Genomic DNA, 21711 nt, shown 5'->3' on the forward strand with positions numbered 1-21711 from the left:
AAGGGATAAAGATTTCTGTTTACGTTTTTTTTTTGTAATCAGCATCCGAGCCCATGAAGCAACACAAGATAAGAGTCAGGACGGAAATATTCCCTGAGATGAAAATGTGACAGAACAAATGTTTTGGTCACTGCTCCCTAAACTGGCAGAAAAGTCAGATTTTTTTATTTATTTATTAATACAACTTGCTTTGTGCTAAATTTAAAGCAGCACTTGGGCTGGTCTCAATTGACAGATGTAATTCATATTTACTTCAAATGATTCATATTTAGCACTGTAGCTAGAAACAAAGCAGTCTAAAACGATCTAACCAGATTTTCTTTATATGCCGGGCGTGACTTGGTGAAGGGTGGGCATAATTTCCGTGAAGTTTTCACGAGATGTAAAGACCCATTTGGAAAATATTGCACACTTTAAATGTGAATTTAATTTGTGTCGAGGATCCAAAAGTCATAATCATCACCGATGGGTGGGGCTCACCTTCGCTTGTCTTTACGGCTTCTGAAGCAGTGAAGACGAAAGGCTCTTAATCTGTGGGGGAAAATGTGTACGAGATTAGATATGTAAATATTTTTAAATCATTCCTAAACATGAAAAGAATATAACTCCAATTTTGTGTGTATTGGTGGGAAAGTCTCCATTGTAACAGGTAGAGACACCTGCTAGAAAAGCACTCTTAAAATATCCTGACTGAAGGCAATTTGATATGTGAGCAGCGGAGATCCCGTTTAATAAAAACGACCGTTGGACTGTGCCGAGTCATCACAACAGGGTTGTGTAATATACAAAAGCCCTACAAAAGCCGGAGAGCATTTTTCATCTCATCACATCTTGTATATTAATATGACAGCATCTGTCGGTCAATGGTAGTCAGCGTGGTTATGTAATCCAAACTGTCTGCATTGACCCCTACTGGGCCAGTTTAAGTGATCTGGTCCATGGGACTGTGCTTAAAAAAAAAAAAAAGACACTCAATAGGCTATTAGCAGTTGCAAAATGCACAATCAATCACGGGGCAAAGACATAAATATACGCATGCCACTTCCTTTTCACAGCAGCACATCTCCAATATTCCATTTAAGCAGGTCCATCATGAGGTCGATATCATCCCCACACACAAGGTTTGATGAGAAGCACTGCTCTCCCTTCTAAATGAGCAATAAGCAAATTCATACAAATTCAACGACAGCGGGTAAGCTCCAGTATGAAGCAATGACATGATGCAAAAAAAAAAAAGTATTATGCAGCATTTTATTTCAGGGGGTTGTTATGAAATATGGCTTATTGCACACAGAAGGTATTGGCAGTGATTCTTAAACCCAGGCTTGTTGGGAATTTATAAAATACAAAATTGCCACAGTTCCAAAGGGCCATTTGCGCCGTTGTGGGAGTGGACGCAGCCAGATGTTAATAGCTGCTCTTGCCACAAATGAGTAAAAGGCCCATGTGGGTCCAACAAGGAAAATTTTGGCCACACCTACGGTGTTTTTCCTCTGCTCTCATCGTCTCTCCTTCTCACTTTCCACCATGTAGGAATCCTGCTGACATATATTGTTTAAAGTAAGGCTAAATGGAAAGCGATTAAAGTTACAAAAAAAGACACATGAGGAGCTAAACAGCCTCACGAGTGTACCTTAGAGGAGAGTAGTTACACAACGGAAAATAGTTGTTTGGGTTTACAAAGCCTAATTACAAGCAACCCGGGAGAGGTAAACAAAGGGAACACGCTCCTTGAACAGCTAATTAAAAATGGTTGGAGCTGTATGGGGTCGAATATTATAGCTTTTGAAAAAGCTTTTTTTTTTTTTTTCTGGAGAAACGATTAAACAAAAATGCAGAAAGTTTTGGTGGCTTTGAAGGAGACTGCGATGCAATTCTGCAAATATTGTACGTCATAACGAAAATGTAGCATGAAAACAAAAATAATTAGCTTCCAATAGGTTTAGATCCGAACAAAAGTACCGACGGCGACAAAAAGCAGAGTGTTTAAAAGCTGTCAGCCAGCTACGAACACGATTCGTTTTCAGCTTCAAAGTGAGAATTGTGAGCCAAATCTCAATAAATCCTCTCGGGCTTTTCCAGATTGAGCTTCTGTGCAGATAAGCAGCGGAGTGCCTCGGTGTTTGTGAAGTGTTCCTGCTCCTGCTGCTACAGACAAGCGAGTTTCAATCCAGCCCCGAGCGGCACTTCTGCCTCTGGCCTTGACCTTGGCGTCACAAGATGGAGCTCTGCAACGTGGCAGCTGCTTAACAGTCACGTTGACTCCAAAATACGACTAAAAAAAAATATTCTTTGCACATTACAGTCAAGCCTGGTTATTATATTCAATGTTGTAAGTAGGTGAAGCTAGGTGAAGCCTTTCATCATGACTCTGAGGCAAGCTGTGATAAATCCTGAGATTTATTTATGTGAGAGCTTTGGTTATGAGACGCTTTGTTTCCCAAAAGGGCCACGACATCAACGGAAGTAAATCAGAAGCATGGGAGACCACACGAGCTTAAATTAATCAGCGGCAACATTGATTTAAAAAAAAGAATTATGTGTAGTTTTTGATAGAATTTAAAATACTATTTAAATACGATGAATGAAACGCATGGGATTGTCTTATGAATTCCAATTTTTTAAATTTATAATCATTTTAATTTTTGCCTTAAAGTGTAATAATAATAATAAATTCAACTACATTTACTCATCCCACAATTCCTGCAGTACACGTGGACAGATTAGAGCGCAATCTGTCCAGCAATGGGTGTGTCTAAGAAACGTGAAAATAAATCATGACCTCAGTGTCAATGGGAGCCATTCAAACGGGCACGCAAGCGTTGAAGGTAAACGGAGACATCTGTGCGAGCGTGTGTGTCACACAGCCGTTACTTTCGCCCGGAGTCAGCAGAAAGTGGATATATTCTACATACAAAAAAAAAATGGGGGATGGGGAAACAGCAAGGCTGTCGCTATGGAAACCATGCCATTTTCCACTCGGCTGCTATCTCAGGAATGAAACAGCTGTCGTGAGCAACATACAGATGCGTTCACCAAGTCGGAAACCCCGTGCAAGTGGAAAGGGTTACTGGGCGCGACCTCGCCTGGCAGCTGATCTCCACCTTGGTTCCCACTCTTCAAAAGTTCCATTCGTAGCCGGCGGCGTCATATTCAGTAATGTGCGTTCGTCCGTATGAAGTCATGAGGGAGGGGGGGGAAGAAAATGAACTTGTCAGTCATTTGATGACATCATGAGCAAAAAAAATTCACGCATGGCCAAAGCAGAGTTGCGGTGACTCCAACTGGCCGTTAAAAACCAACGAATGTCCACATGGAGTCGTTTGTACGCGTATTGGAATATTTAGCTGGCTGATGAGCATTAAATTAAACTGTTAAACAGTCAATCGATAAGGACCAGCTAGGCAGCGGATCAATATCTTTGTGACTTCGCTGCTGGACTGTCACGCCGACACAGCAGCACACAAAGAGCGTTTGGCCGAGGGCACCAGCCGGGCCGAAAACGTCAGATAGCTAGCTAGCTAGCTAGCTAGGTGGTGCTAACACTGGATTCTACTGATGGGTCAGAGTATGACTAGAACTTTAAATGCGACAGAAACAGAGTTGAAACACATACACACAACGATTGCGTGGTAAGCACAAATAACGAGGATGTAAATGTTGACATTGGCCTTTAGTTGGCTGGAGCCGAAGAGGGAGCTGGAAATGCTCCCTGGTGGCACTGGCTGACCCACTTCTACGCAACTCTATCCCCTGACGTGACTCAGAGGAAAACCAGAGGCCACACACACACACGCACGACTACAAGTACACACACACACACGCAAGCAAACATACTGTACAAATACTGCGGCAAACTTACATGCGCACAACAACACAAACTGCTTCACTAAACGCCGCTGATAACGATCTCTCCCGGCTTCTTGTCCTTGTTTTCTTTTCTCTTCCTCAGACGATCAGCCCTTATGATCCCACGATCTGATTTAGCTAAAGAGCCTGCATCATCCAATGTCACGCCAAGACTATAAACAACTGTAAACATTTTTTTTATTCCCCCAATACCAAATGTACACGTTTATTGGTGCAAATAAAAGATACATGCCACTCAGCGCCGATAGAATACCAATTAGTAATCGTAATAATGGTTTGCTTCCTTTCAGTACATCATTATAAAAGCATCAGGGCCATCCCGTGAATCAAATGCACTTCTCACAGTTCATGGAAAAAAAACAAAAATCACATGGCAGTTATAACGTTTTATGACTGAACCTCTGTATCTTGGTGATCCAGCAATAAACCTTATCTTTATTATCTTTGTCATTCTTTCAATATCAAGGCCAAGTCTAATTATTAACTAATCTGATGACAACCTGATTAGCTGGTCGACAAGCTGACTTGTCCTTGATACTGTCCTTCGGTTTTGTTGCAATTAATTACTAGCTTTGTCATCCCCAAAAATGAACACAAAACTTTTCAATACCGTGTTATTAAAAAACAAGAACAATAAAAACAAATTCAAAGCATTTAGTATGTAGTTGAGTGACGCTTCCCCTTTTTAATTACAAAATGACAAATGGTAAACTCGTGAGCCAACAGTTGCGACATTGACAATGTAATCACATCATATTCTTCAGCTTGCTTTCGGCACACACTTTCTAATACTAGTCTAAACAAACAAATTCAAATGATAAATGGTGCTCGTTAATTATCTAACAAGGTCTTCTGCACCGGCACGCTCCGGGGAAGTATTATCATTTGGGCCATTCTAATTTTGCCAGTCCCGCCTCGTAATGTTAAGAAAACATTGGACAGTCAAAAAAAAAATCTCTGACATTATCATTGATTTTGAATCGTAACACGATGCCGAACTGGAAGTATTTTCAGAGGATTTTTATTCCTGGTGAAAAATAAGGGGAATATTTTCATGTCAGATGACTGTGTCCAATTGGAAAGATTCTCTTGATGCAAAAAAGTATTTGTTAGAGATTCGGTGACTGAAAGTGATCCCGTGTTAGTGTCCACGTGAAATCGGATCCTCTTCAGTTTCACTGACGGATACCAACTTTCGGATGATTTTGAAGGAATTGTGTATTTATCATCATGAAATACGATCCAGAACACGTCTCGGGAAAAGGACTGTCGCCACAAAACCCCCAGCATCCAGTCAGTGCTGTCTCCCACCTCAACATCCCAGGAGTTCACCTGCGAGGTCAAAGCAGAACCGGCGCACAAGTCAGTCTTCCCACACACCTTTGGCTTTTGGGGACGCTGCTGTTCTTCATCAGCAGCACTCACGCTGGTCAGATCTTCAGACAGACTGAGTGTTGCACAGGCTCTGTTAGGGTCCAGAATGGTGGGACTGTAGGAAACAATCTTCTTCATTCGTTCCCACACGCTGAACTTGAGGTTGCCCACGTGTGTGGCTTCATCCAGGAGAAATTCCCCTGTGATCTGCTCGGGCTTGTCGGAAGGCTTCTGCATTCTGGTCATCAAAGTCTGGAAGTTCTTCACGAGGGAAAGGTCGTCATACATCAGCTGCTTCTCTGCGGTTCTGATCATGTCTGAGAGAGGAACCATGTGCATGTTGAGAGCCTTAATTTTCTCCTTCACCATCTGAGTCTTGTTCCTCTCTTCCTCCCTCACAGCAGACAACCTGGCCTCCTCCTCAACCTGCAAGAAGTGACGAAGCTCCTCAAAATCCTTCTTAATCTTGCTTTCCACCTTCTCCCTCTGGAACTTGATGTACTCGGACAATTCATTGCAGTTGTCCCTTACCTCGTTATAATCTTTCAGTCTTTCTTTTACAACCAGCAGGACTTCCTGGAGTTTCTTTTTTTTACCTTTTGCAACTTCATCAATGGGGCGGAACTTGTGATTGGCGTGGATTTCTGAATCTTTGCAGATGTGGCACACAGGCTTCTGGTGGTCCAAACAGAAGACTTTGAGTTTCTCCTTGTGCAAGCTGCAGATGTCCTTTGACTCGATTGAGGCTTGTGAAAAAGCCTCACACGCGTTCCTCAGTGACAGGTTCATAGGCAAATCGATGGATTGAAACTCTGTTCTACAGACTGGACAGGAGTAACTGCCTTTCTGTTCCCGCCATTTCTGGAGACACTCTTTGCAGATGCTGTGAGTACACGGCAGCATGACAGGATCTTTAAAGAGATCCAAACAGGCCGGACATTCGAGACTTGCCTCAAGGTGGCTTGCCATGGTCCTGATGAAGATACCGCCTCAGCCTTCAAATGTTCACTCACAGACAGCCTCAATACGTCTGCCTGAGTGACTAGTGAAAGGATCGTTTTGTATACAAGAAGTCCGAGAGTCCAAGTCTTGCCTCCTGGACTTTGGCTTTTATTGTTAGTGTAGGGATTTAATAAAACCAACGTAATCTACAAATATGGCTTTAGAAGTTTGCCCGGTGCTAAAGTGCACCGTGAAATGCGACAACGATTCACTTCAGGGAGTGTCAGGGCAAAGGGAGGCAATTCATGAATTTACAGTACTGCATCACGACCGTATGAGTATTTTTACTCATCTCAGAAGGTTGAAGCTGGTACAAATCGTTTGATAATGATATGTAACATATTTAATGTATATTTAGAACTTAAAATAATAATAATCCAAGTTTGTTTTCATGCCCAATATCATTTTGTATTCATGTCGGTATGCATTAGATTGGAATTGAGTAGTTTTGGGCGTACTGGTTCTGTGGTATTGCAATATCGACACTTTCATAAGTAGCAAATGGTAATGGACTACACTCATCTAGTATCAGTAACTAGTTAATAAATGCATGCGTCACGTGATCAAGTAGCGTGCTGTTTCTGATTGGTTGGACGGAGTTATTGTGTTATCAGCAGATTCTGGGTCGGTCAGGCTCCAACACTAAAGTTTGACAATCACCAGATTGCCTTGTCCGAAATCGCGATTTAGATGCAAATATGATAAATCGTCCAGCCCTCCTCCCATCTTACAACAGACACATACACAAAGAGATTCATAATGGCACAAAAAGGAGCTAAACACGCTATGTCGATATGGTTCAGGGTATAACAAAGTTAAAATAAGATCAAACACACACACACAAGTAAGCATACTGTACAAATACTGCTACAAACTTACATGCGCACGACAACACACACTGATCAAACTAGAAGGAGGAGGGGCTTCACTAAATGCCGTTGTTAGCGATCGCTCACCCTCGTTTTATTTCCTCTTCATCAGACGATCAGCTCTTATGATCCCACTATCTGATTTGGCATCATCCAATGTCACGCCAAGACTAGAAACGACGAGAAACATTTTGTTTCCAATACCAAAAGTACACGTTTATTGGTGCAAATAAAAGATACAGGGCAGGCAGCGCCGATTGAATACCAATTAGTAATCGTAATAATGGTTTGCTTCCTTTCAGTACATCATTATAAAAGTATCAGGGCCATCCCGTGAATCAAATGCACTTCTCACAGTTCATGGAAAAAAAACAAAAATCACATGGCAGTTATAACGTTTTATGACTGAACCTCTGTATCTTGGTGATCCAGCAATAAACCTTATCTTTATTATCTTTGTCATTCATCAGTATCAAGGCCAAGTCTAATTATTAACTAATCTGATGACAACCTGATTAGCTGGTAGACAAGCTGACTTGTCCTTGATACTGTCCTTCGGTTTTGTTGCAATTAATTACTAGCTTTGTCATCCCCAAAAATGAACATGAATTTTCAATAACTTGTTATTAAAAATAATAATAATAAAAAAAAATCAAAGCATTTAGTATGTAGTTGAGTCACGCTTCCCCTTTTTAATTACAAAATGAAAAATAGTAAACTCGTGAGCCAACAGTTGTGATATCCACAATGTAATCACATCATATTCTTCAGCTTGCTTTCGGCACACACTTTCTAATAGTCCAAACAAACAAATACAAATGATAAATGGTGCTCGTTAATTATCTAACAAGGTCTTCTGCACCGGCACACTCCGGGGAAGTATTATCATTTGGGCGATTCTAATTTTGCCAGTCCCGCCTCGTAATGTTAAGAAAACATTGGACAGTCAAAAAAAAAATCTCTGACATCATCACTGATTTTGAATCGTAACACAATGCGGAACTGGAAGTATTTTCAGACGATTTTTATCCCTGGTGGAAGAGAAGGGGAATATTTCCATGTCAGATGACTGTGTCCAATTGGAAGGATTCTCTTGATGCAAAAAAGTATTTGTTAGAGATTCGGTGACTGAAATTGATCCCGTGTTAGTGTCCACGTGAAATCGGATCCTCTTCAGTTTCACTGACGGATACCATCTTTCGGATGGTTTTGAAGAAATTGTGTATTTATCATCATGAAATGTGATCCAGAACACGTCTCGGGAAAAGGACTGTCGCAACAAAACCCCCAGCATCCAGTCAGTCCTGTCTCCCACCTCAACATCCCAGGAGTTCATCTGCGAGGTCAAAGCAGAACCGGCGCACAAGTCAGTCTTCTCACACACCTTTGGCTTTTGGGGACGCTGCTGTTCTTCATCAGCAGCACTCACGCTGGTCAGATCTTCAGACAGACTGAGTGTTTCACAGGCTGCGTTAGGGTCCAGAATGGTGGGACTGTAGGAAACAATCTTCTTCATTCGTTCCCACACGGTGAACTTGAGGTTGCCCACGTGTTTGCCTTCATCCAGGAGATATCCCTTTCTGATCTGCTCGGGCTTGTCGGAAGGCTTCTGCATTCTGGTCATCAAAGTCTGGAAGTTCTTCATGAGGGAAAGGTCGTCAGACATCAGCTGCTCCTCTGCGGTTCTGATCATGTCTGAGAGAGCAACCATGTGCACGTTGAGAGCCTTAATTTTCTCCTTCACCATCTGAGTCTTGTTCCTCTCTTCCTTCCTCACAGCAGACAACCTGGCCTCCTCCTCAACCTGCAAGAAGTGACGAAGCTCCTCAAAATCCTTCTTAATCTTGCTTTCCACCTTCTCCCTCTGGACCTTGATGTACTCGGAGAATTCATTGCAGTTGTCCCTTACCTTGTTATAATCTTTCAGTCTTTTCTTTACATCCTGCAGGACTTTTTGTAGTTTCTTTTTGTTACCTTTTGCAACTTCATCAATGGGGCGGAACTTGTGATTGGCGTGGATTTCTGAATCTCTGCAGACGAGGCACACAAGCTCCTGGTGGTCCAAACAGAAGAGTTTGAGTTTCTCCTTGTGCAAGCTGCAGATGTCCTTTGACTCGATTGAGCCTCGTGAAAAAGCCTCACACACGTTCCTCAGTGCCAAGTTCATAGGCATATCCATGGAATTAACTTTTGTTCCACAGCTTGGACAGGAGTGACTGCCTTTCTGCTCCGAACATTTCTGGAGACACTCTTGGCAGAAGCTGGAGATGTCCTTCGACTCGATTGAGGCTAGTGATAAAGCCTCACACACGTTCCTCAGTGCCAAGTTCATAGGCATATCCATGGAATTAACTTTTGTTCCACAGCTTGGACAGGAGTGACCGCCTTTCTGCTCCGAACATTTCTGGAGACACTCTTGGCAGAAGCTGGAGATGTCCTTCGACTCGATTGAGGCTAGTGAAAAACACTCACACACGTTTCTCAGTGCCAAGTTCATAGGCATATCCATGGATCGAAACTCTGTTCTACAGACTGGACAGGAGTAACCACCGTTCTGTTTCCGCCATTTCTGGAGACAGTCTTTGCAGATGCTGTGAGTACACGGCAGCATGACAGGATCTTTAAAGATCTCCAAACAGGCCGGACATTCGAGACTGGCCTCAAGGTGGCTTGCCATGGTCCTGATGAAGATACCGCCTCAGCCTTCAAATGTTCACTCACAGACAGCCTCAGTACGTCTGCCTGAGTGACTAGCGAAAGGATCGTTTTGTATCCCAGAAGTCCAAGAGTCCAAGTTCAACGAATGCACTTGGAATTGATAAGATTAATGTTATGGGTTTATTATTGCTGAATGAATTACAGTGTGCCCAGTGCTAAAGTGCACCGCTAAACGAGATAACAACCCAGTTCAGGGTGTGTCAGGGCAAAGAAATCACGATTTGGATATAAAAATAATCGTTCAGCCCTCCTCCCACCTCACAACAACAAACACACACAAAGAGATTAAGAATGTGACAAACAAGGAGCTAAACACGCTATGTCCATCAACATTAATTGATTGAAGTGGCCGGCTAAAAAAATTGGCAGGGATTACGTTTTCATCATTTAATGATCCGCTGGTGCTTTGCAAGACTGATTAATAGGCTGCCTGCTCACCAACGTCTGAAAACAAGTCCAGTTCAAGTCTCCAAGCGAATAACAAACTTGTTCATCTCTCGGACAGCACAACAATTGAATAAACTTCCCGAAGCATTTAAAATAAAAATGAAGGAATATTTTTCACTTTTTGATCAATGCAAACACTCAAATTTACTGCACACAAATCAAGTAACAAACAGCTTATTTTAATTTACAGCCACTTGTTACGTTCTCGTATTTACCCCCAACAAGGCCAAAGCTTATAAACAGTAACAACAAAGCGTGTGTACTTGAATCTGTGTGTGTGTGTGTGCACGCAAGTAGCTCTGATCCCGCTATAGTCCAAAAGTTTGGAACAATGGCATTCCTGTGCTGCTAGCTCCAGGTGGCTGTGGAAACCCAATCTTAAAAAGCAAGCCTGGCTGGCACACGGAGTGGCCGGCCGGGAATGCTGCAGCTTCCCTCCAGAATGGACCTATTGTTATTCCTGACAAGCTGAAAGCGACAACAAAAAAATTCAACAAAATTGCCACCGATGACAAACAAAAGTTTGCCGAGACTTGCACGTTGATTTTGCTCACTTTTTCAGAAAGCCACGACTGTTGAATGGACAGCAACAGGTGGATAGAAAGGTTCATTGTACCTTCGGACATCTAATTGAAGAATAGTGAATCGGCTGTCAATATATACCGGCATCATAGAAAGACGAACAATCGTATTTGTGTAATCAACAAGATAAGTGCACCCAGAAGAGCTTTATGGTTGGAAACGACTAACTGCAAGCAAGCAGATATGCTGAGGCCAGAACACACTGTCAACACACACACACAGTGCAGGAAACACATCATGTCCAGTCCACGGCCTTGAAATGAGGAACATGAATCATTTCCTCCTTATGTTGGCTAGTCATGCCTTCACACAAGTCTCAGGTGTGGCAAACATCATATCAAGGCTCATTATGGATCCTGTGGCAGAATATTTTGACACTACATTAAGAGCGATTTGGCGTCTTTGCTTCAAAGAACATGATAGATGGCCGTCATCATTTGCAATGATGAAAAATCCATTTTCCGGTCATTACATTTCAGCCCTGTTAGAACTAACAAACCAGCATAAAGATCTCCAAGTGGCTATTCAATGGAACGTAGTACCGTATTAACCCGAATATAAGACCACCCCCTCTTTTTCAAGACTCAAGTTTGAAAAAAGCCTTTTTCTAGACCCCGAATGTAAGACAACCAGTTTTATGTCAATGAAAAAAAAAAAACTTGTCTTATATTCGGGCCAATACGGTAAATAAAGTTATGGTACACAAAATATTCATTAATACAGAATGTGGTGCAATGATAAGACTGAAAAGATATATTAGAAGTCAGTCCAAGGTTCAGCAACAAATTGTGCAGTATTATACCAATTTTAACAATAACGGAATTCATGTCCCATCACAAAGCTGCATCTGTTTCTGCCATTATCAGCAAGCAATTTTTTGTATAAAGTATTTAAAGTACAGGCATTATTTCTTGCAACAACTCTGACAGGTAGTGTCGGGGTAATGGAAGGCTGAGTTAGCAGTTAGGAAAAGTGACAATTTGCGTTTCGAGGGTGGTCGCATCCTCCCTCCCTTAACTGGGCTGCTTCTGTCAACAAGAAGCCCGCTGCCATAAGCGCCCGTCCTCGGCTACGAACATATCACGTTCCCCGACGCGTGGTTAATGTGGCGAGAACAGGGGTGCAAGGTCGTTTATGTAAAAGGAAAACAGCTTACCTTAATTTTAAAGAGTGACGAGGTAGCCCAAGTCCGCCCCAGCTTAGCTTGTGAGCCACAAAACTCCCCCGACTAGGGTACCAAGTGTCGGGGCTAAAGTTAGCTAGCTCGGTTAGCTTCTCCGGCTAACGACGGGGGGCGCGCTGCTCCTCCTCTTTGCCGTCGAACTGGTTACCGCATGAGGGGGAAAAAAAAAAAAAAGAAGAAGAAGCTTAACGTAAGGCGTGGGCCGTCACACACACATCTACGCGGGTGGCGTCCGTCGACTAGAGCCGTAACGAGTCGGGACATCCATGAGGGGAGACGGGCGGATACGGAGGGTCGCAGGGGGAGAGGAGTCCGCGGCTGACTGAGGTCCGTCCCTCGCGGCGGCCTGGGGGGCGGACGTGCAGACTCTGGCTGGCCGGGTTCTTGTGAGGGAGGGAGGGAAGAAAAGGAAGGATTTGGCTGCTGCTGCTGATGATGATGTGCGGAGCGATGTGCAGGCTGCCAGCATCATTGCTCATCCCTCCCTTCGCGCTCTCAACCCGGAAGAAAAAAAACTCATGATTGAACCCATAATCGGATTCATATTTTTTTTAAAAAAGAAACCTATCTATCTCACTTATATGGAACTGGATTTGAGGAATTCCATTTAGGCTCTCCCCATCCATTTTCCATACTTATCCTCACTAGGGTAGACAAAAAGATTCTGAAGGCACAGAAATAAATGTTAAAGTATTTTTTTTTCTGTTATTTGCAACAATTGACATTGCAAACTTTCTCACAACGACCCTAACATCTCTATAACTCACTTGAAAAATCTAATCTTTTTGAGAGGGGACGTAAAAACAATCCCGTGACCCACATGAGGAAAAGCACTTCAGATAATGACATGATGAATGGAAGTAATAAATAAACAACTGATCAACCGTAGTTTTGTAAGTGTGCAAACCAAACCCTCCTGTAACTATCCAAATTGACGATTATCTAAATAAAATAAGGGACAAACTATAATAACCTTATAAATCAAATTTAAAAAAAAAAAAAGGATCAAATACATACTTCATACATAAAACCATGCACGAAAAACAATTATGCATTCGAAAGAGGCCTCCCATTTTGAAGTGGGCGGTAGAGACTTAAAATGGTCTTTTGACATTTCATAGAAGAGGCGCAGACTATCCATCCCTATTATAAACATTGACACACATCCAGCATAAGTCAACACGCAGATCAATAGGTGGCTTTAGGCCTTGGCTTGTATGTTTGCCTCCTGAGTCACCAGAGCATGAAAAAGATACAAAGCTTTTACATAATGTGCTTTTAAATGTAACACCATGTACAGTATGCGTGACCAATCCAAGCGAAGTGCTGTCGCTCGGTTTTGAAGGACGAGATAACACAAAGCTCAGTATGGCATCCGGCGACAATTAAAACTGTCGGCTTTAGGAGAGCTGCAGCGAAATGAAAGCGATTGTTCAAACCGATCCTTTGCTTCCCTGGATTATCTTGTGTAGGTGGTATTTTCATAACGAAGATCTGCAGTTCCGTATGAAAGTTAAACACGATCCATAATGCATTAGCATTTGTTTTCCAACTGTGCCCAACTATATATCATTTATTATTCACAGCAGCACGTTTAAAAATGAATAAGCCGTCTTGAAAAAAAAAAGTGCTTTTCGCATGCGATTTTTCAACTCAAAAGTTTGTTCTTCTGCATTCACACTGAGTCACCCAAATGACAGCAGTAGCTGTCCGTTAATCAAGGTCCCTGCAGTTGTTAAGGGATGCTGTGCTGAATTTGGATGTGGTGCTTCATTGTAGTGTGAGTCTGAAACCTGACAGGTTCTTTCCCAAGTGCAGGGTTATAGATACGCTGAAGGCGCTTTGCCATCAGAGGTGTTTGTGTGGAACGCTGTCAGATTGACAAGAGAGGGCCCACATATAGCTCCAAGGCGTATCGTCCTACTCTAACCAATCGGCACATTACCGGAGGCAGTGGAATCTTTCAAAGCTGTCCTGACAGGTGTGGCTTGTTTTAGTTTATCTCTCGAGTTTGCTTTAAGCGAGATCGACTTGTCTTGTTGAATGTTTTACGGGTCAAAGTAAATGTCACTATTTTGCTGAACCACACCCACTTGGTCAGTTTACTTACAATTTACACAGTAAAAAAATTAAACAAAACAAAAAAGGCATTTGGAAAAACATTAAAATTACTGTCATTTAATGCAACTCATTTAATTTACCTTACTATTTTATATATAGTGCATTCCTTTAGATGGCAGCAGTAAATAAGAAATAAACTCTTGGCTAGTGGGCGGAGCCTATGACCACGCACCTCCCCAACTTCATAATTTTTTTTTTTAAATTCATACAACTTAAGTAATTACTTTTTTTTATGACCGTAGTGCTTTAAATCTAAAATCTCACGATATTAAATTACTGCACATTAAAAAAAAAAAAAAAAAGCGTGCTGGTGTCACGTGCGCTTCAAACGGAAGTTAAATTAATCAACATCCGGGTGAACTGTCGACGAGCGGCTTATGCTAATGCTAATGCTACTGCTCATCCTCGAGTGAGAACACAGCATGTAAATTGACTGTATCCCAACACATGGCATCTCAGATCCCGATTACGATCAAGAGCCAGCAGTTGGCCGCCGGCCCTGCAGCACTGCGGGGGAAGAAACGACCCGGTAGTCCGGCGGTGTCCGCCGCCCAGCCAACCGGCGGGGGCACCAAGAAGAAGAAAGCTCCGCTAATGATGACACAACTCGCACCGAATCAGGTAGAAACAAAGAAGCGAAATAACTTTCTCTTCTTACACTTTGTGTGTATTTAGTTTTTCATTTATCATCTAAATAACACTCGACTCTCCTGCTATCACCTTGTTTGTTATCTTTCCACAACAACTGGAATGAATAACTTCATTTGTAACGATTGCACAATCATGTAAATCAATGTTGATTAAATGCCAAGCCCCCTACCCCCCCCCCGCCCCCTTACCTTACACTCTCTCAAGATGTCGTATTTCTGTTGACATTCCAAATTCTGTGTTCCAATCAGATGTCAGTGGTAGAAGTTGTCCCTGACATGAAGCCGGTTGGATTGGTGGAGAGCACGCCGTTAACAAGCAGCAGCACAGAAGGCACTGTAAAGCCACCACCTTTCAAGGACCCTTCATTTATGGTGAGTGCCATTTTGTTATTCAATACCTGTATGCTCTTGTGGCCACATCTTAGAATGATTGTGTTATCTTTCCATCTTGGCAGCACTCTGGGATCGGCGGAGCGGCAGCTGGCAAAAAGAACAGAACCTGGAAGAATCTCAAACAAATTCTGGTTCTGGAACGTACTCTACCCTGGACGCTCGATGACCCGAACTGTAATTGAATCGCTTGATTTAATTCTACTCAGTGGTGATGATAAGTTTATATTAGAACCTAGAGAATGAAGAAGATTCATCCCAGTTTTGTTTGATCACATTCAAACAGATTGAACATTTCAATCAAAGATTCTTGAAATAAAATACCAACCAATAATGTACCATTTCAATTTACAGACTACAACATTGATGCTCCTCCCTCTCTGAAACCATCCAAAAAATACTCAGACATCTCAGGACTACCCGTGAGTAACTTCCTGGCTCACCATGCTGAGCCTTAAGAGCGTGACTTACTATTTCCTACTTTTGCTCAGGCAAGTTACACAGACCCGCAGACCAAACTTCGCTTCACATCCACAGAGGAATTCTCCTACATCCGCCTCCTTCCTACAGATGTCGTCACAGGTTACCTGGCACTGCGAAAGGCAACTTGCATTGTACCCTGACAGACAAGTCAGAATTGGATGCTTAAGATCGCCGGGAAATTCCCAACCAGCGGAGCCCCAGAATGTGTGAATAGCACAGAAAGGACAAGAAGATTTTTTTTACCTTGTTTTGCTGTGTTTCATTTGTTTTGTTCATTTCATCCGTGATTTGAATAGATGGCAACTGGGCAGTTATTCCTGCAGGCTTTGTCAGTTCATGCACCAAGGCGAGATGGGACACTTCCAATGCTATGTGCGCCCCCTGGTGGATCTGGTGAATGTTCACTGTGGAAAAAGAAACTGTTCATAAGTCCAAATAAAACACCCGCTTTGGCTCTTTCTGCTGAAACATGTTGACATCCATCCATGATGTTAGTCAATTTGGAATGTTTAGTGAATTATTTCACAGTTTAAAAAAAATAAAATAAAAGCCAATTCCTGAATTTTGGTGTCGGTTTTATATCACATGAAAAAAAAAATTCTTCACAGATAATTTTCACACAGAGGGACTTAATGGGATTTCATTTAACATGTAATGGTTACGAATAATCATTGAAATTTTTCACATCATACGCCGAAAAGCAACATTTTACAGCATCCGGGTCCCCACTGTTAATGAAGTTGAAGTATTAGGTGTTGTCGTCAGCAGCAGTGGTCACTGTCTCACTGCTGTGGGCCCTCAGGCCAAGCTGATGGTGGCACTCTAGTACATCTGTTCACGTTCCAGCAGCACTTTCATTCCTGCTGTGGCATCAAAACCTCAACGCGGTGATTAATGAGGGGGCAGGACAGGTTGTGCCAACACAGCATGCCACCCGATTGCGCGTCTGTGTTGCGTGCGTACACATTTTAGGGTTGCTGTGCTAGGGCTTTGCAGCCAACCAATTACAGCGGATGAATTATAATTGTGGTTGAAGTTTGCAGTGCTATAAAACTACACTTCATCATAACTGATTCGGAATCGGTTTTGTTTAATAAAGTACACAAGAGTGATTAAATAAACACTGATTTCAGTGCCCAAAGTGAAATTCAACAGCAACAACCGCAACTATTATTATTATTATCTATTCAAATTTCGTACAGAAAAGTCCCAGAAAAATCTAATTGACCTAAGTACTGTAGAGGACAGATCAATTTTTAAACAAATTGGGTTATTTTTTTACTCAACTGTTTTCAGAGTGTAGCCTAATCAACAGTCCAAATTAATTTGTACTTTTTATTTTAGTTTATTTTTAATTTAACCTTTTTTTTCAACTTAACATTTATTGGACTTCATACAAGTATCTGTACTACTTAACTACAGGGGGTGTGTATTTTCGCCACCGTCTGGTACTCGCCATTTGTAATAAAAAAAAAAAAAAAAAAGTATCTCCAGAAAATGTAATCCAAGGTCTTTCTTGCAGTTCCACTTTTCACCACTAGAGTGCGGTAGAAATCCGTTTATTCTATTTCCACATAGACGCGGATGGCAGTAATAGCTTCAATTTAATGTCGTAATATCAATCAGTGTTAGTGAAACAATCAATATAAACCCAATTGCTCAGGTTCATATAGTAAAAAAAAAAAAAAAGGCTAGTCACATTACTGGCATTAAATTGGATACACAACAGTATTTTGTAGTGTATTGTACAACATAGTAAGCCTAGCATCATTAAGGAGCTAATAGTGTCTCATCATGCTTTTCTTGAGAACACTATAGTCCAGAACATGTGTCTTGGGAGGCACATGATACAAATGAGCGCCATTCCGCTGCTCATTTGGTCTCCGATATTCCCTCTTTTCTTGTCACTGTTATGCTGCCTAATGAGGGAGAAGATGCTGTCTCCGCTGTCTAATGCTGACACAGTGTAAGGGAGCTTTTCTGGCTTTGTACAGCTCGCAGTTGACTATTTTCACAAGTAGCTGGGCATATTATTCGTAATTATAGCCACAATTCAGGTATCTTGCTCAAATCTTGCATGAATTGACTTTCTAGGTGTTTGTATATAACAATTTGTAATACAATGTTGTATTTTTTTTTCTGATGTGCCTGTGACCTGAGTAACGTAATGTTACTCGGGATGAGGGGTGGCTCAATTGATTGTAAAAGAAGAAATAAGGAGTGTAACGTGAGCTTATTCTTTATCCTTGGGGTACTTTGACGAAATCCACTCACAAATGTGCCGTGAAGGCACCTGCTGAATTGTTTTAAATTGGTGTGGGGGGGAAAAAAAGCGTATATGTCTCCTTTAAGAAATACTTGCCTGGCCTTGCGGAGAGCCATCATTGATTTCCTTTGGCTACTGACACAGGGTAGACATAAATTAAGGTTTTAAGCAGTAGATCCACAACACCATTTGACTTAACTTATACAGTACAAAACGGTTATTTTCCAAATAAAAATGTGAATTAAAATGACAAATGCACCCAGTTTTTAATCCATCATTTAACCAGCAGTCGTTTTGTCCCGCACAGCCGCTTGCTAAAAACGACACCACAGCACCCAATGGCTCATCTTGCGAACGTCACATGACCAAACCCAGAAAACAGTCTATTAACAAATAAATTGGACCTCATTAGATATCATTCTGGAGAACGCATCTTCTTTATAAAAAGAAATGACTGATGAGTCATTACCCATTCAGTCGAGCTGTTAAAGTCAATGTGAAAGGTGACCTGTTGTTATTGTTGGGCTTTGGAGGTCAACCAGCAAAGTGTCATCAGATAGCTCTAATCAAGTCATTCACATATCATTAAACTTGAAGGGGATGAAAGCCTGCTAATCCCATTGAAGATCCAATAAGTATCCTCTCGCACAGGTTGAGACTTGTTCCTCATGTGTGTGTGTGTGCGGGCGCTCACATGTGGGCATACGGACAGGCCCGAAAAGTAATTCTTCATGTTGATAGACAACGATTGTCCTTCAACCGCATGACCACATTTGGTGTCTCCCCTCTCTGTCCTTCTCTTCATTTCACAGCACTGTCCTCTCTCTCTCTCTCTTTCTCTCGCTCTGTGAAAGACTTTTTGCCCTCCTTCCCGCCATTGCTGCTGGCTTGGGGATTAACACTCGGCTTCAGGCTTTGATTGATAACACTTCTGCCACTCTATCCCTTCCCCCAACCTTTGTTTTCTTGCAATAATATTAAGAGAGGTTTTAGTACTTTAAAAGGTTGTATGATTGTTAACAAAATCTTATTGAAAAATATCACAATTGTATCCTGTATCATCAATTAACTTTATTGGATATTGTTGACGAGCATTAATTTAGTTATCACATAATAATGGTATCATTATCAAAGAGGACATGTCATCCATTCGTCCATTCGTCCATTCGTCCATCCGTCCATCCGTCCATCCGTCCATCCGTCCATCCATCCATCCATCCATCCATCCATCCATCCATCCATCCATCCATCCATCCATCCATCCATCCATCCATCCATCGCCCGAGTGCTAGCAAAGGGAATGTGACCCTGTGATCTTCTCCACGACAGATTGAACCAATCTCGCCATTTCCAGACACACCATCTATTCAGACTTGCCTACTATCCTTGTGTGTGTGTGTGTAATGATAGCTGAAGCTGCAGATGCAATTCGGTGTCTGTGCTTAAAAGCTATTACATGTCATGAGTGGATTTATGTGCTGTCAGGTGTGTGTGTGTGTCTCCCACCTGATATTTTACCACCAACTCGGCCATCCAGTTTGATATCTGATGTAGCTATAAATGTCAATTGCAATCTCAGATTAGAAGAACAAACTCAGGTAAGTGATGAATTTATAGTTTCCCCCCCCCCTTAGACTTTCTCATCCATAAAATTTTTCTCAATATATTACAAAAAACAAGTTGGTACGCGCCGTGAAAATGAAAAGCCCTAGCAATAAAAATCCATTGTGTGACCGTAGAAAACCTTTTTTTATTGATACTGTGGTGGCTTTATGAGCTGCTGTATCTCCAATAACTACAACTGGGCCTCCTAATACCTTGCATAACGCTCTTTGCATTAGAGAGGTAATTGCATTGGCTTTGCAAGTAAAACAAGTTTGTCTGTGTCACTGTGCAGGGCCAAACGCTATCATTGTCCTTGCAGAACAACGCTGCGCTTTTTCAGATACAAGACACTCTCTCATTTAGCTTATATAAGCAAGAGTTTATGATTTTGTTTGGTAATAACATCGCGTGGAAGGGGGGAAATGATAACCTCAAACACACACACACACGCACTCAGTTGGAGTTTTGAGGGGCAGAGTGGCGGTAAATGAAGCGTGAAATGAGGAGTCGGAGGTGTAAGAACAGACCATCTCTGGGGAACTTCCGCAGAAGATTGACAGCAGCCAGGTCAACGTACTACATCAAGACAATCAACTCACCGCAACCCCCCTAGTGGACAAACAGGCATTGCAACAATTACAAGGGGGCTAAAACAGGTACCCTGTGGTGCACCGTATCGAGTGACGCCGCTTAACACCACTGAAAAATTTATTTTGCCTCACCTGTTGTGAAACTAGTTGCCGACTGTTTACTTTCTACTTCCCACCTCTGGCATTTTATTTTTATAGTTAACTCGAATACTATTTTTTGATGATCATGTTCATCTGAGGAGATGTAATATAAACTGAGCAATGAGGAGCAGAGTGTTTTCTCCCCCCCCCCCCCCCCCTTTAATGACCACTATTATGCCAGTCTTGAGTGCCATAGCAGGTCACATAATACTACTGAAGACAGCCACTGGCTTTCTTTCCACCGATAGAGTCCATTACAATCGCCTCTTATCTGCTCTAATATGCTCTGCTGTTAATGAATAATCAGTCTTGTTAATGTCCTGCTAATTAATGGCCCATCATCCTCTTCCGAGTGGCAATTAAGTGCCAGTCGAGGCGTCTAATTGGCACGCTTTCTGAACTGGGACCTCTGGGACGGAGAAGGTGAATTATTGCCTTGTCATGGTTGTTGGAAGGACGTTTAAAAGGAATGCTGACTCGCTTGTTTAATAAAACGTATCATCTCGTTAACCCGCCCGGCAGTAAATTGAATCGTAGCTTTGCTTGACTGATTCTGTCAGAGGACAAAGTGAATTAAAGAGTTTGGACGTTACACAATGGCGTGAGCAGAGACACCGCGGCGGGGCGAGCAACCCGGGTAACGGCCTACGGCCTCCAGCTGAAGGGGGCCCCCTCGAGACATGGCTACCCATAATCAACGATAAAACAATCCAATTGGCTGGCTGGTGGGTAATGGGGAGCACTGAGACATGTTGTTATTGGTCCATATCAACCACACAAATGGGAATCTAAAAGCAGGGGTCCGATGTGGTGCCCTTGACACCAGGTAGCCCCCAAGGAGTTGCACGCAGACCTGCTCTATAAATAGCTCACCAATGATCATACATGGTGATATTCAAGGGTCATTTGAAAATAAACACTGGGAGAGATTCATCGGGATAAAGTCCTTAAATATTGTATAATAATATAATGGTTTGTTATGTGGCTGGAGTTTTCTCCACGACAATGCAGTGCCCCTCCCTCCCCAAAAAAATAACCTAGAAATGGAACAAAATCTAAAATTATTACTTTGAAAAGATGATCAATTAATTTATTTTGTTTCAAAATGATTTATATAGCTTTTGAATGCCCCTTCATACAGCCTAGCTAAAAATGCCCTTTGATATAATTTGATATGTCTATTTCTATTTTATTTTTATTTTTAATTAAATAAAATACAATAAATAAGTTCCATATTTAAGTCACAGAAAAAAAAAAGAAAGAAAAAAACCCATATATATAATTCACTGAATGATTATAATGATAATTTCAGATCACGTGATCTTTGGCTATTGTTTGAAATGCAACATGCAAGTATAGCAAATAAACAACTGTACAGATAAGACCCTTTTTTTTTTTTTTCACACAAGCGAGCCTTTTA

General features: G+C 41.9%; 3 protein-coding genes across 9 annotated transcripts in view; 1 reads left to right on the forward strand and 2 right to left on the reverse strand.

Annotated features, from left to right (window-relative positions):
* The window catches only part of galnt1 (UDP-N-acetyl-alpha-D-galactosamine:polypeptide N-acetylgalactosaminyltransferase 1), a 28341-nt gene extending 13321 nt beyond the window's left edge, over positions 1-15020 (reverse strand). For 2 of the 7 annotated variants that reach the window (XM_049730949.2, XM_049730948.2), the window contains exons 1-3: positions 12019-12528; positions 7203-7285; positions 481-531 (exon numbers count right to left, since the gene is read on the reverse strand). The gene's annotated coding sequence lies outside the window, so the exon portion shown is untranslated. Of the gene's footprint in view, positions 1-480; positions 532-7202; positions 7286-12018; positions 12529-15005 lie in introns of those variants that run through there. The other 5 variants (XM_049730945.2, XM_049730951.2, XM_049730950.2 and 2 more) reach the window with 4 other exon arrangements.
* On the reverse strand, positions 4837-9881 carry LOC125975212 (uncharacterized). Its single transcript, XM_049730491.2, has 3 exons — positions 8090-9881; positions 6705-6709; positions 4837-6233 (listed from the first exon to the last, which is right to left on the reverse strand). The coding sequence occupies exons 1-3, from the start codon at positions 9790-9792 to the stop codon at positions 4837-4839; spliced, it is 3105 nt and encodes a 1034-aa protein (XP_049586448.1). The 5' UTR covers positions 9793-9881.
* ino80c (INO80 complex subunit C) lies at positions 14508-16251 on the forward strand. Its single transcript, XM_049731034.1, has 5 exons — positions 14508-14787; positions 15066-15188; positions 15272-15383; positions 15561-15628; positions 15698-16251. Exons 1-5 carry the CDS (start codon positions 14614-14616, stop codon positions 15827-15829), a joined length of 609 nt encoding a protein of 202 aa, XP_049586991.1. The 5' UTR covers positions 14508-14613; the 3' UTR covers positions 15830-16251.
* Positions 16252-21711: the final 5460 nt, after the last annotated feature.

This window comes from Syngnathus scovelli, chromosome 9, assembly GCF_024217435.2.
Source record: "Syngnathus scovelli strain Florida chromosome 9, RoL_Ssco_1.2, whole genome shotgun sequence".
Lineage (NCBI taxonomy): Eukaryota > Metazoa > Chordata > Actinopteri > Syngnathiformes > Syngnathidae > Syngnathus > Syngnathus scovelli.